Genomic DNA, 13,952 nt, shown 5'->3' on the forward strand with positions numbered 1-13,952 from the left:
AGAAGAGAGAGAATCAAGTCCTTGAGATAAGACGTACACTCCATGTTTAGAACATTAAGTTTATCAAGAATTAAATATTGGGTAGAGGAAGGAACGTAGATAGGCAAACATAAGGAATGAATGAGTTGCTTTTTTATTCCAGTTACCAATGACCTTGAGTCAGTCTCCCTCTGGTGTCCAATAATTTTAGCGTTTTACCTGTTTTTGCTATTCTTCTTCATGGACCCATTGGGTTCTTTTTATCCTTAGCACCTTCATGATTCATTGCCACATAAATATTCTCCAGCCAGGTGAGCCCTGCACCAAAGTTTCTTTTATTTGTCTGCCATTTTTCAGTACCCCAACCCTGCCCTCTTTTGCCTCTGCTTTCAGTTATCCTTGGAGTTCTAAGAAGCATAGCCCTCTTCCCACTCACTGCTGGGAAACAAAGTTCAATGTTGCAGCTCCTCCTATTAGGCATTCTCATTCTTCTTTTCCAGCAAAACACATTAATCCAAAAGTAAACACTCCATGGTAAGTTTGAGAAACTCACAACCAGGAATCCTGCACACTCCCCTTTCTATCAGTATTTTCAGATTCCCCAGTCTGAAAATACTGTGTACACATGTGCTCACAAACACACCCACAAAGAGATAGAAAACATTGGGAGATGGTAATACACATGGACCCTGAACTGTTTTCTTCTAACTGCAAGATATGAAGAAATCTCAGGGTGTCTCTTTCGAGAGTGCTTTTCCCTTCTACATGCTAGGTTCAGCCCAGGTCAGGGCAAGCTGCCAATCTAACAGGACAGTCAAGTCCCATCACGTATTATCCCTCAGCATTTCCTGATGAAGGCAGTTTGATTTCCCCAAAGCAAATGATGTTTTGCTGGCAATGGTGAGAGTAACAACCTTTTGGGATCAAAAGAAAATTCAGTCACTTCAATCTTTCTAGTTCTAGAATCTCTTTTACTCAGTCCTGTGGGACTTGGATGTGTGAATAATCTTAGGGTCTCTGGCACTTGTGTCTTTAATCACTAGTTAGTTGCCTAAAAGTACCTGAAGATAAGACTTTCCCCAGCCATTCCTCTTTTCAAACAGACCTCTAACAGGATTTCTTCTGAATATTGCTTTAGTCATACCACAGACTTGGAATCTGGACTTAAATGTTTGTCACACTAATAAAGGGATTACTCCCTCCCACCCCCAATTCTCACTTTCTACAATTTTCTCACTTCATAAGACAGAAATATACATCTGAACAAAGGTACAGAAATTTATTTCATTTCCTCCAGATAAGTGCTTCTTCCCTATGACAAGGTTTAGAATGGCATATATGAATGATGAGAAATCCTAAATTTAGTTTATCCCATAAAACTCAAGAAATGGTTCATCTTCACTGATCACTTCGTTGAAGTTACAACACTTACTGGGTGTGCAAAAGGCAGCAACCATTTTACGTTTAGGAAAACAGGCATGGCAAGTGATAATCTTTTCCCTGGGTCACAAACTGAGCAAGTAACAGCAAAAAAGACACGCTCTTGAGCCCCACTGGCATGCAGTTACCTCAACAGAACGTCACTGCCTCTGATTTACTAGAGAGTACCTTGAGGAAGACCTTAACTCCCACTTTCCTGGGATGAAAGACTTAAAGGAATATGACTTTTATTTAACTACCATGTACAAAATAATTACCTCTACACGAATTCAAAAATGTTGTGCTGGGCTTCCCTGGTGGCACAGTGGTTAAGAATCCGCCTGCCAGTGCAGGGGACACGGGTTCGAGCCCTGGTCCGGGAAGATCCCAGATGCTGCGGAGCAATTAAGCCCGTGCACCACAACTACTGAGACTGCGCTCTAGAACCCGAGCCACAACTACCGAGCCCGCACGCCTAGAGCCCGTGCTCCACAACAAGAGAAGCCACCGCAAAGAAGCCTGCGGACCACAACAAAGAGTAGCCCCCACTCGCTGCAACTAGAGAAAGCCCGCGCACAGCAACGAAGACCCAACACAGCCACAAATAAATAAGTAAATAAATTTGTTTAAAAAAATTGCTATTTTTTAAAATTGTACGAGGATAAAAAGGAACTCAGTAGAGGGTTGAGATCTGCTATATATTTTCAATATTAAGATAAAAGTTGTAACCAAAATTATACCAGGCACATTTTGGCAGTTAGTATAAACCCAGCATTGACAAGCCACATGCCAAAAGATGTTTGCTTCCAAAGCACAGGAGAAAATGAATGAGCAAGGGCCCATATCCAAACTAATGCTTCAACTTTCCCTCTGATTTTGACAATTGTCATCTCATCAGTTTTGGCATTTTTGATTGCCTATGATTAGGAACTTCTTTTATTAACACTGCTGGCAGATGTGCCTTGCTGGAGGCTCACCATCTGCTCTGCCTTCTTATGATGTTGGCCTGGAGATGACCTTTTGTCACCACCTCTTCATCAGTTGATCTCTGATGTGCCCCTCTGAGATAGGAGGGATTTATCTGATTAGGTGGCCTGATCTGAGCTAAGCAGGCAGGATAGAACAGGTCGGTTTTTCCACCCACTCCTTTATCAGTTGGTGGGCAATGGCTGACTTGGGGGGCAACCAGAATGGGAAAGCCCCATTCTGTTGCTGATAATATGGGTTGTCTTTCCTCAGGGCTGTGGCCACCTCATCATGACTGAACCAGGCAGCTGCTTCTAGTTCTCTCAAGTTCACCTGGATCTAAAAGACATAAGGAAAAACAGGATATAAGGTTAGGAGATACAAAACTTAGAATACGACGGCCAAAGATGAGAAAATGGTTCCAGAACTGAGCAGTCTTAGAAGGTAATATCTGGGATCTATAGTCTGGGAGATAATCAGCTCTAGATAGGGTCCAGAGGCAAAAGTACCATAATTAAGAGATGAGAGTTAAGTATATATTTTAAATATTTAAAAAATATTTTAAAAATCCTGGAAGCTCAAATAGTAAAATATTGAGTGGTTTGGGAATTCCCAGGCAGTCCAGTGGTTAGGACTAGGCACTTTCACTGCTGTGGTCCAGGTTCAATCCCTGGTTGGGGAACTAAGATCCTACAAGCCATGCAGCATGGCCAAAAAAAAAAAAAAAAAGAGTGGTTAACATTGAGAGGTAAAATTATATAACTAAAAAACGAACATATAAGTGTTACTCTTCTTTAAAGGATGTGTTAATTAATGATAGTCAAAAGCATAGTATCTGCCTTGCAAGAAGCAAAAATGCAAACTGCATCCACAGGGAGCTGAGACAGATTAGATATTATTCATTGTATAGAAACCAAAGCACAAAATAGACAGACTTTGGCACATAGGGACCACAACACCATCTGTCAGGGATGTTAGAGCAAGATGAGGTGGGATAAGACAACATCTAAGTCCCTTTCAATCAGAAGTTCCTATGATTTTATATTATTAGTCCCCAACATCCTGACTGGAACAATAATACCAATTCTGAAATCAATCATTAAATTTTATATATTGTGTGCCTATTCTATGCAAGACTGTTAATTTCCTGATGATGAAAGATAAATTGTTTCATGATTGAGATATATACAAGGAAGAATGGTGATTGTGTTGGCACTCCCAATTTTTATGGTGATTAGTTGTTTATAAGATTGCAAATTCCTTAAAGGTATAAATCATATATTACATGTCTTTGTATAATCTAAACAATGCTGGACTAGACAGGTGCTTAGTAAGTACCTACGGACCAGCTTGGATGAGGCAAAGGATATATCATAAGGGAAGCATCAGAACTCACTTCTGTCTGCCCTGGTCTCACAGTTGCATGACAAGCAATCATGAGTGCGCCATTAGGAAAGGGCCAGTGCTGAGATGCAGAGTATTGCAGTCTTTCCACCTCCAATCCCACCTCTTCTGCAACTTCCCGCCGGACAGCCTCTTCCAGACTTTCACCTATAAGCACACAGATTAATTCAGGACAGCCCTGCAGCAGGAAGGGTGATACAGAGCCCGTTGGCGAAAGGAGCGCAAAACTGGCTCCCAAGTCAATGAAATACTCTTGGAAGAGCCCTAAATCTCTGAGTCTCTACACTAGGAATCAAGTCTGAAGTTGGGTATTGAACCACAATACTTGAACCTACTAGATTAGTTACACAAAATAAGAGCTGGAGAGGCTACTGCTGCCCTCAGGTTTTTAATAAAATTCAAATGCCACATTTCACCATTTGCAAATTTTACCCCAATAGACTGACAAAAAAAAAAAACTAACCTGTAAATAAACATTAAATTCTAGTTAATATTATATTAATATGCATGTTGAAATATTTAGGAGAAAGTGTACTAATGTCTGCAATCTATGCATCAAAAAATAAGATGGATTAATGGGTGGATAGAGGAATGGATAGACAGATATGTGATAAAGTAAACATAGTAATTATGGAATTTAGGTGGTGAGTATATGGGTGTTTACTGTATAATCTTCCAGCTATGCTTATGTTTGAAAATTTGCCTATAAAACATTGGAAAATTGATGCCACAAAGTAGTTTTCTTAATATAATAAGGAAGAATGTGCTTGAGACACCAAGCACTATGGCAACAAGAATAAGAAATACATACTATTTCATACTATAAGAGTTCATGTCTTTCAGTGTTATCTGTATATGCCCGAAATTCCTTACCTATATCACAAAAACCTGCCAAGGCAGAATACATTCCCTTGGGAAAGGAACTCTGGCGGGCAAGCAGGCATTGAGTCCCATCTGACACCAGAGTGATCACCACAGGAGTCATCTAGGAAAAGGGGATGGAAACTTGGGCACTAGGGCTTTGGGGCCTGTTAATGAAACAAAGTAATGGGTAACTAAGGAAAGCCTTTTAGTTGTACAGGCTTCCATCCACAAGACAAAGTAGTGCACAGCCTTCTTGGATTACTGAGCTTTTAAAGCAATGCTTACCTGTGGATAGTAGATGATCTTATTGGAAGGGCACACACGCTTGCTGCCAGCCACATTCTTCTTGGTGGGCTGTCCACTTCTGCTGCAAAACTGATGAGCATCATGCCAACGGAGAAGAGCCTGAGCCTAGGAATACAAAGATGGGCTTGGTTTCATTTGGAGAGAATGTGGGGCTCATCTATAATGGTGCTGGGGCTACTATTTAGAGCAACTCAAAGGGACGCACCAATCCCTTTTCAGCTCACCTACTTTAAATGCTTATTAACTATTTAAACTTTAAAATAAGGAAACTATTTGAACATAGTCCTCTAGCATCTGAAGTATGAATTTTATTTTATTTTATTTTGGGGGGCTGTGCCATGTGGCTTGCGGGATCTTAGTTCCCTGAACAGGGATTGATCAGGCCCACAACAGTGGAAGCCCAACTCCTAACCACTGGACCGCCAGGGAATTCTCTGAAGTATGAATTTTTTAAAAGCATATTTTAAATGTATTATGAATTATTTTAAAAATATGATATATAAAATATCATAATGAACACCTGTGAACTTATGAGCCAGCTTAAAAAGAAAACATTTTCAGTATAATTAAACACCCCAACGTGTACTCCCCTCCAATAAAGTTGGAATTTTTTGCAAATAAAAACGTTTAGGGACTTCCCTTGTGGCCCAGTGGGTAAGACTCCACGCTCCTAATGCAGGGGGCCTGGGTTCCATCCCTGGTCCCGGAACTAGATACTACAACTAAGAATCTGCATTTCACAACTGAAGAAGTCTGCATGCCGCAACGAAGATCCTGTGTGCTGCAACTAAGACCTGGTGCAGCCAAAAATAAATAAATAATCAATTAATTTAAAAGACGTTTAGAGATACCTCTTTAAATGGGCAATCAAAAGCACTTTAGCAAGTAAAATCTAAAGCTGGAGGACAAGTCGTTAAAGCAATATAAAATAACTTCTCATGATGTATTGTCATGTTGTGGGTCATTAAAAATGTTTATAAAGGGCTTCCCTGGTGGCGCAGTGGTTGAGAGTCCACCTGCCAATGCAGGGGACACGGGTTCGTGCCCCGGTTCGGGAAGATCCCACATGCTGTGGAGCGGCTGGGCCCGTGAGCCATGGCCGCTGAGCCTGGCGTCCGGAGCCTGTGCTCCACAAGGGGAGAGGCCACAACAGTGAGAGGCCCACATACAGCGAAAAAAAAAAAAAAAAAAAAAATGTTTATAAGGTTGATAGATCATATTGCCATATATCTGCACACCCTCAGGAGACAATGGTACTAACAACGGTCCTGCCAAAAACAGGGTAAAAGAAAGAAGAATAAGCAATCTCCCTACAGCACATTGTCCTTCTGCCAAGGTTTGTAGGAAGGACTATGATCTGAAAAAAAAAAAATCAAATGTTTCCCATATACACTACTTTACTTAATTTGCTACAGAACCAAGAAATTAATCTACCGTGGATAGCAAGGAGGCATCCTTCACATTCAGCTGAAAGAGAGCCTTCCTCAGCCCAATGAAAGACCCCTTGAGCTCTGTCTCCATTTCAGGTTTCTGTAAGGAAGCTAAAAAATTAGAAAAGAGAACAAAATGAAATGAATGTCAAACTTTACCTCAGGGGCCCTCTCAAGTATATTCTGTTAGAACAGTGTTTCCCAAACTCACCTAATATGACTCAACTAGGGAGAATAAAAAAATATACAGGTTCTCAAACCTCTGCCTGGAGATTCTGAATAGCAGGTGAGTGAGGCCCAGAAATCTTTATTTTTTAACAAGCACCAGGAGATTCTTATATTCAGGCAAATTTGGGAACATTAGAGCATAGTGTTTCCCAAGATCCTCTTCGGGGCAATAAGAACATTTGCACTAGCCACACACTATCCCCGGAAAAAAAGATGAAAGGGAACCTCTAAGCTCCTATCTGAACTTCATTCCAGCATCATTACATTTACAGCTACACCGTGAAAGAGAGAAGGAAAGCCTGACAGGAGCCATGAGCCTCTAGCAAACCAGTTCCCAAATGCAGGTCTGAAGACCCAGAGCTACTCCAAGGTAACATGTTTATTCACCTGCATTGATAAGAGAAATAAGAATAATGTCATGAATTTTAAAACATTTCTTATGAAATATTTAAGACATATAAAATGTATAAAGGTACAGAGAATAATACAGTAAACATCTTTGTACCACCACCTAGCTGAGAAAGAAAGCATTAAAATGTCCTTTAAGTGATGATGATGGTAGATGGTACTATCTTTTAAGGTCTTAACAAGAGAAATTGAAATTGTTTTGTATTCTTAAAATGCTCTTTGAAATTTTACTATTATGTGGAATCCCAAAGTCTAAGAATCACTGGGAAGTCCCCATCAGGAATAATGTTATGTACCATTTATGGAAGAGGAGCTATTTAGACCTAGATCCAGAGCAAACCATGCTTCTTGCTGTTCGGAGCATCCAATTAGCACGGAATCTTCTATTGTTTGCATGTCCTGCCCGAACTTACCCAGGAGCCTTTCCAACTCTAAGAAACACAGAAGGAGAAGGGAAGAAAACAAGGGTTTTAATGAAACCATCAGAGCTATACTAGACTTACTGGAAATCATCTACTTCAACTTGAAGTAGGTACAGCTGGCTTCTAGTCACTGCCCTGCAGCTAATTAGCTATGTAATCTTGGCCTAATCACTTAACCTCTCAAGGCCTCCATTTTCTCATCAGCAACCTTAAGAGTTTAAAGGAATTCTTTCTGTGTAACACTGTATTACTCTATGATTGTATCATGAAAGGAGCATATCCCCTAGTTTTAAAGATACATGATAGTTGACTTATTAAAGCACTAAAAAAAAAATAAGTGTCAAACTTAAAATGGTAGAGAGACCAAAGCATTTCTATAATTTACTCTTCAGATCATGCTGCTTTTGTGGGCCAGGGTAGACTACTCATCTGAGACCCTGGTCTGTAAAGACAAGTGCTGTATAGGGAGGAAATCTATTCTCCTGTGCATGAAGGGCTCATATTTATTTGTTCATAATACAAGATTACATTGCTAATCTATAAATAATGTTTAGTGCCTTCTGATAAACATCCTCATATACTTATGCACTGCTAGAAACTACCTAAGTATTCCAACATCTGACCCTGGCAATGTATTTAGAAGTTTGTGCATAGTGACATCATATAAAACTCAAGGTAGCATCTTGAATGCCAAATCCCAATGGCTTAGATATCTCTAGTTATATACCTTAAAAGAGTTCTCAAAACAATTTTAGTTCACGTTTAGTTTTGACCCTTCTAAGGAGAAATTAAGTCATGATGCAAATCTTAAACAGTGTAACAGTGAACAGCTCCTTGGAGGCTGGAAATTGCTGGTCCAAGGCAGGGGTTGGCAAAATATTTCAAGTTCTGTGAGCCATACAGTCTCTGTCACAATACTCTGTTTTACCATTGTAGTGCAAAAGCGATCATAAACAATATGTAAATGAATGAGTGAGGCTGTGTTCCGATAAAAATGTATTTACAAAACAGACATGGGTTCCAATTTGGACAGCAGTTTTCCTGACCCTTGGTTTAAGGCTATAGTGGTTCATACCATCACCAAAAAATATTCAATTGGGCAATTCAGGTTTATACATTAAATAATTAATTGGCAGAAGAAGTTTGAAAAATCTGGACTCTAAACTCGGAGGATTCTTCTCAGGGATTTGATATGGACCGAGTTCTGCTTAGCGGCCACAGCCTGGTCTACTTTACTAGTCTACTTTGGGCTTACCTAATAGGCTATGCTGGGGGGCCAGGTATTGACGTTCTGATTTCTGAAGCAAAGGAGCCAGGTTATGAAAGAGGTAAAATGCTCCTGTCTGCTGGGCTTTTTTACATGCATCATCATCTTCCTTCAGCTCAGATAAATACCTGTGTTTTGGAAATAATCAAAACATTACAAAACCACACTTAGTTTCTTTTACAGCGTTCATCTTTGAGAATTCTGTTCCTGCACTGGTCTCCTACCACGGTTATTTCCTTTTATTTATTTACATCCTAAATTTCTTTAAAAAAGGATTTGAGGTGGCTACAGGGGGTCATTCCTTCCTTTGTCCTACTATATACCTTGCCTATACTTCTGTGGTTGCACTTACATGGTGCTATTTGTTAATCTGTGTCTCCCCTGAAAGACTATGATCTTTTTTTTTTTAACATCTTTATGGAGTATAATTGCTTTACAATTGTGTGTTAGTTTCTGCTTTATAACAAAGTGAATCAGCTATACATATACATATATCCCCATATCTCTTCCCTCTTGCGTCTCCCTCCCTCCCACCCTCCCTATCCCACCCTTCTAGGTGGTCACAAAGCACCGAGCTGATCTCCCTATGCTATGCGGCTGCTTCCCCCTAGCTATCTAATTTACGTTTGGTAGTGTATATATGTCCATGCCACTCTCTCACTTTGTCACAGCTTACCCTTCCCCCTCCCCATATACTCAAGTCCTTGCTCTAGTAGGTCTGTGTCTTTATTCCCGTCTTACCCCTAGGTTCTTCATGACCTTTTTTTTTTTCTTAGATTCCATATATATGTGTTAGCATACGGTATTTGTTTTCCTCTTTCTGACTTACTTCACTGTGTATGACAGACTCTAGGTCCATCCACCTCACTACAAATAACTCAATTTCGTTTCTTTATATGGCTGAGTAATATTCCATTGTATATATATGCCACCATCTTCTTTATTCATTCATCTGATGATGGACACTTAGGTTGCTTCCATCTCCTGGCTATTGTAAATAGAGCTGCAATGAACATTGTGGTACATGACTCTTTTTGAATTATGGTTTTCTCAGGGTATATGCCCAGTAGTGGGATTGCTGGGTCGTATGGTAGCGCTCTTTTTAGTTTTTTAAGGAACCTCCATACTGTTCTCCATAGTGGCTGTATCAATTTACATTCCCACCAACAGTGCAAGAGGGTTCCCTTTTCTCCACACCCTCTCCAGCATTTATTGTTTGTAGATTTTTTGATGATGGCCATTCTGACTGGTGTGAGGTGATACCTCATTGTGGCTTTGATTTGCATTTCTCTAATGATTAGTGATGTTGAGCATCCTTTCATGTGTTTGTTGGCAATCTGTATATCTTCTTTGGAGAAATGTCTATTTAGGTCTTCTGCCCATTTTTGGATTGGGTTGTTTTTTTTTTTTTGATATTGAGCTGCATGAGCTGCTTGTAAATTTTGGAGATTAATCCTTTGTCAGTTGCTTCATTTGCAAATATTTTCTCCCATTCTGAGGGTCGTCTTTTCGTCTTGTTTATGGTTTCCTTTGCTGTGCAAAAGCTTTTAAGTTTCATTAGGTCCCATTTGTTTATTTTTGGTTTTATTTACATTTCTCTAGGAGTTGGGTCAAAAAGGATCTTGCTGTGATTAATGTCATAGAGTGTTCTGCCTATGTTTTCCTCTAAGAGTTTTATAGTGTCTGGGCTTACATTTAGGTCTCTAATCCATTTTGAGCTTATTTTTGGGTATGGTGTTAGGGAGTATTCTAATTTCATTCTTTTACATGTAGCTGTCCAGTTTTCCCAGCACCACTTATTGAAGAGGCTGACTTTTCTCCATTGTATATTCTTGCCTCCTTTATTAAAAATGACTATGATCTTCTTAAGGGCAGGGTCTGCCTTAGTTCTGTATCATGGGTAATTAGCACATTGAATGGCTCAATTCAATAAGTATTTATTGAATTGAACTTCAAGGGTAATAAATATTTACTGAATTGAACCTCAAAGTACTTTGCCAATATTATGTTGTGAGGCAAGAATTTACATGCAGTGCAGTGAAAGGAAAACAAGTTCGGTGATAAAACATCAACCACAGAGCACCTAGAGATGGGAGCAGACTTTATTATTGCAGACAAGGAACAAACAGTATACCTTCAGAAACCCTTATTCAATCTAGGGATGATAAAGAGCAACTTTTATCTTCAATGCACTCTTGTTTCAAACATCTCTTCCCCCAGGTGGATGCCGTTAGCTTCTTATCTCTACTGAAGAGACCATTGATGAAAGTGAAGCCATATTTGACCTACACTTATTTAATAAGTGTAATATTTTCAATAGCCAAAATTAAAATGTAGAAGGAGAGAACATCCTGTAATTAGTTTCTCTAAAAAAAAAAAAAAAAAAGTAATGGAGCAAGTTCTGTACCTTCATTAAGGACGGCCTAAGTCTATCCTTTCAAGAGACTTGGGAATCAGGGCAGGAACCGCGTGATTCAGGGAGGACTGAATGTGGATTCTCCTTCTGCGGCCGTAGGGATAATGATTTTTTTTTGGCCCTACCACGCAGCCTGCAGGATCTCAGTTACCCGACCAGGGACTGAACCCAAGCCCCAGCAGTGAAAGCCTATGGTCCTAACCACTAGGCAACCAGGGAACTCCCAGGGATAATGATTTTGACTGCTGAAAGCCCTACAACAGACTCTCAGGTATATGGCATATTTTGTCACTTAAGTAGGAAACACAGTTTACAGATAATTTCTGTAGGATCTGGGAGCTTTTGTAACACCAGTAGAGTTAGCTCCACATGAAACTACAAAGTAAAATGATAAACATGCCCCAGTGGCATCTATAGGAACCTATTTTTGACTGTATGATAAAAGCGATTGCAGTGAGCTCTTTGTAAACAGAAGACAAAAGAAACCTGAGATTTGAATACTCATGATATTTTTATACTTATTGTGAGTGACTGCAACCTCCTGGGACAAAGTCTCAATGTATGCCAAAGGAGAGCTATGTGCCACTCAGAAGTTACCAAATATAAACAATAGAACAAACTGCTAACTTCGTAAAAGAACAGTAGGAGTGATGCAACCTGTGCTTTGCCCTAAAGATCCTAAAAAGCAAAACATCTACAAAAACATCCAGGTTAAGGTCTTAAACCTGGGGCCTCACTGGAACTGGGACTGAGATCCAAAAAGTTCCTTGCATTCTTCTTGATTGGAACACTTTTTTTAGAAATGCATTTTCTTGCTGTACACCTGAAACATTGTAAATCAACTATACTTCAATAAAAAATAAATAAGCTACAAGGATATATTGTACAGCACAGGGAATATAGCCAATATTTTATAATAACTTTTAATGGAATATTATCTATAAAAAGTTTGAATCACTGTGTTAATCACCTGAAACTAATATAATATTGTAAATCAACTATACCTCAATAATAAATAAATAAATCACTTACAAATGCATTTTTCCCCTTTAAGTATAATAGTTTAGAAACCATAACACTAAGATTATCAAACTTAAACTGTTTTTTCTTATTAATTTATACCCCCATAACATAGGAGCAGGTTTTTTTAAAATTTATTTATTTATTTATTTATTTATTTATTTATTTATTTATTTATGGCTGCGTTGGGTCTTCGTTGCTGTGCGCGGGCTTTCTCTAGTTGCAGCGAGTGGGGGCTACTCTTCGTTGCGGTGTGCGGGCTTCTCATTGCGGTGACTTCTTTTGTGCAGCATGGGCTCTAGGTGCACAGGCTTCAGTAGTTGTGGCTCACGGGCTTAGTTGCTCCGTGGCATGTGGGATCTTCCCAGACCAGTGCTCGAATCCGTGTTCCCTGCATTCGCAGGCGGATTCTTAACCACTGCGTCACCAAGGAAGTCCCCGAGTGGTGGGATTCTCGATGATTTCCCTTGTTTAAAAAAATTGGTAACTGTATTTTCTGATTTCTATATAATGACTATTTTTTAACTTTTATAATAAGAAAAAAGGGACTTCCCTATGAAGCCCATGTGCCTAGAGCTAGTGCTCCACAACAAGAGAAGCCACCACAATGAGAAGCCCGTGCACAGCAACAAAGACCCAACACAGCCTAATTAATTAATTAATTTAATTAAAAAAATAAAGAATCCCACCACTCGGAGATGATCATTGTTTATACCTTGGAATTCTCCAAACTATTTATTAATATTATGCATCTATACATATACAATAAGTACTTTTAGAACTGATCTACTAATTTGTAGCTTTTTTTTGTAAGCATATTAACATTTTTCACACCATATTCTTTACTGATAGAATTTTATTTTTCTTATGATTTTTTATTCATTTTCAATACATTTAATCACTTTAACACTCATTTTTAAAATTCTGTTATTGTTCTTAGAGTCTCATCCTGAGAACTGTAAATAACCCAAATGACCAACAATATCTAAAACAAGTATTGCAATTTTGTTGTCTTCTCACTCTTGCTCATGTAAGATCGTGTATGTTTATGTGTCTTTAAATATTGAACTGGGCACTCATGTATGGCAGAGCTTTCAGTGTGGGAAGCCCTGGTTGTGAGTGTATCCCTCCAGAGGGGTTTTACATCTGCAAGTCTACAAATACTACTTAAACTCTTTTCTTAGGTCAGGGGTTTTAGACCACACCACATAGATGGTGCAAACTTAAACCCCAAAACTGAGTGAGAGCAGGCTACTGATTTCAAATTCACAGATTTTAAATTTGCCCAGGCTGGGGACAAAGAAGTCCTTTATCACCTTCCTGTACTGGTGTAGATTTTTTTTTTTTTTCTAGTCTGCCTTTCACTGTGGTTTAGTTCTTGGGGGAGGGAGTTGCGGGGGGATGGGGGAGGTATGCAGGTGGTATGCAGGGACTGGAGTTATCTACCTTATTTTCAGGAACCTTAATGAAATATTATTCAATATAGTTTTTAATTCTATCATATGGGTATATCATGATTTAATTAATTTTTCCCTTACTGTTCATTCATCCATTCAACAATATTTCAGTGCCTACTATGTGCCAGATACTAGGGTTTTATGCACTAGGGGTACCATAGGGGAAAAGACAAAGTTCTTATCTTTTTTTCTTTTTAAGTCTTCATTGAATTTGTTACAATATTGCTTCTGGTTTTTTTATGTTTTGGTTTTTTGGCCCCAAGGCATGTGAGATCTTAGCTCCCCAGCCAGGGATCGAACTCACACCCCCTGCATTGGAAGGCGAAGTCTTAACCACTCGCCAGGGAAGTCCCCAAAGTTCTTATC

The 13,952-nt window shown here is 39.2% G+C and overlaps 1 protein-coding gene across 3 annotated transcripts; it reads right to left on the reverse strand.

Annotated features, from left to right (window-relative positions):
• Positions 1–317: 317 nt before the first annotated feature.
• Positions 318–8,926, reverse strand: NUDT13 (nudix hydrolase 13). 3 transcript variants are annotated; one of them, XM_081248581.1, is made up of 7 exons: positions 8,682–8,922; positions 7,301–7,435; positions 6,373–6,479; positions 4,918–5,043; positions 4,642–4,753; positions 3,761–3,915; positions 318–2,703 (listed from the first exon to the last, which is right to left on the reverse strand). In XM_081248581.1, exons 2-7 carry the CDS (start codon positions 7,398–7,400, stop codon positions 2,503–2,505), a joined length of 801 nt encoding a protein of 266 aa, XP_081104707.1. In that variant the 5' UTR covers positions 7,401–7,435; positions 8,682–8,922; the 3' UTR covers positions 318–2,502. The 3 variants fall into 3 exon arrangements, with proteins under 3 accessions (XP_081104707.1, XP_081104708.1, XP_081104709.1); XM_081248583.1 differs by lacking the exon at positions 4,642–4,753 and having other exon boundaries at positions 2,567–2,703; positions 8,682–8,926; XM_081248582.1 differs by lacking the exons at positions 6,373–6,479; positions 7,301–7,435; positions 8,682–8,922 and having other exon boundaries at positions 4,642–4,796; positions 4,918–5,038.
• Positions 8,927–13,952: the final 5,026 nt, after the last annotated feature.

The sequence above is a fragment of the Mesoplodon bidens genome (assembly GCF_964165515.1).
Source record: "Mesoplodon bidens genome assembly, chromosome: 1".
NCBI classification, from domain to species: Eukaryota; Metazoa; Chordata; class Mammalia; order Artiodactyla; family Ziphiidae; genus Mesoplodon; species Mesoplodon bidens.

Coding starts and splice junctions, on each gene's coding strand:
- NUDT13 (XM_081248581.1), bottom strand. CDS start 7,400: ATGCAAACAATAGAAGATTCCGTGCTAATTGGATGCTCCGAACAGCAA. Junction 5,044..6,372: donor ATGCCTCCTTGCTATCCACG/GTAGATTAATTT, acceptor TTGTATTCCTAG/GCTCAGGCTCTTCTCCGTTG. Junction 4,754..4,917: donor AGATCATCTACTATCCACAG/GTAAGCATTGCT, acceptor CCCTTTTCCTAG/ATGACTCCTGTGGTGATCAC.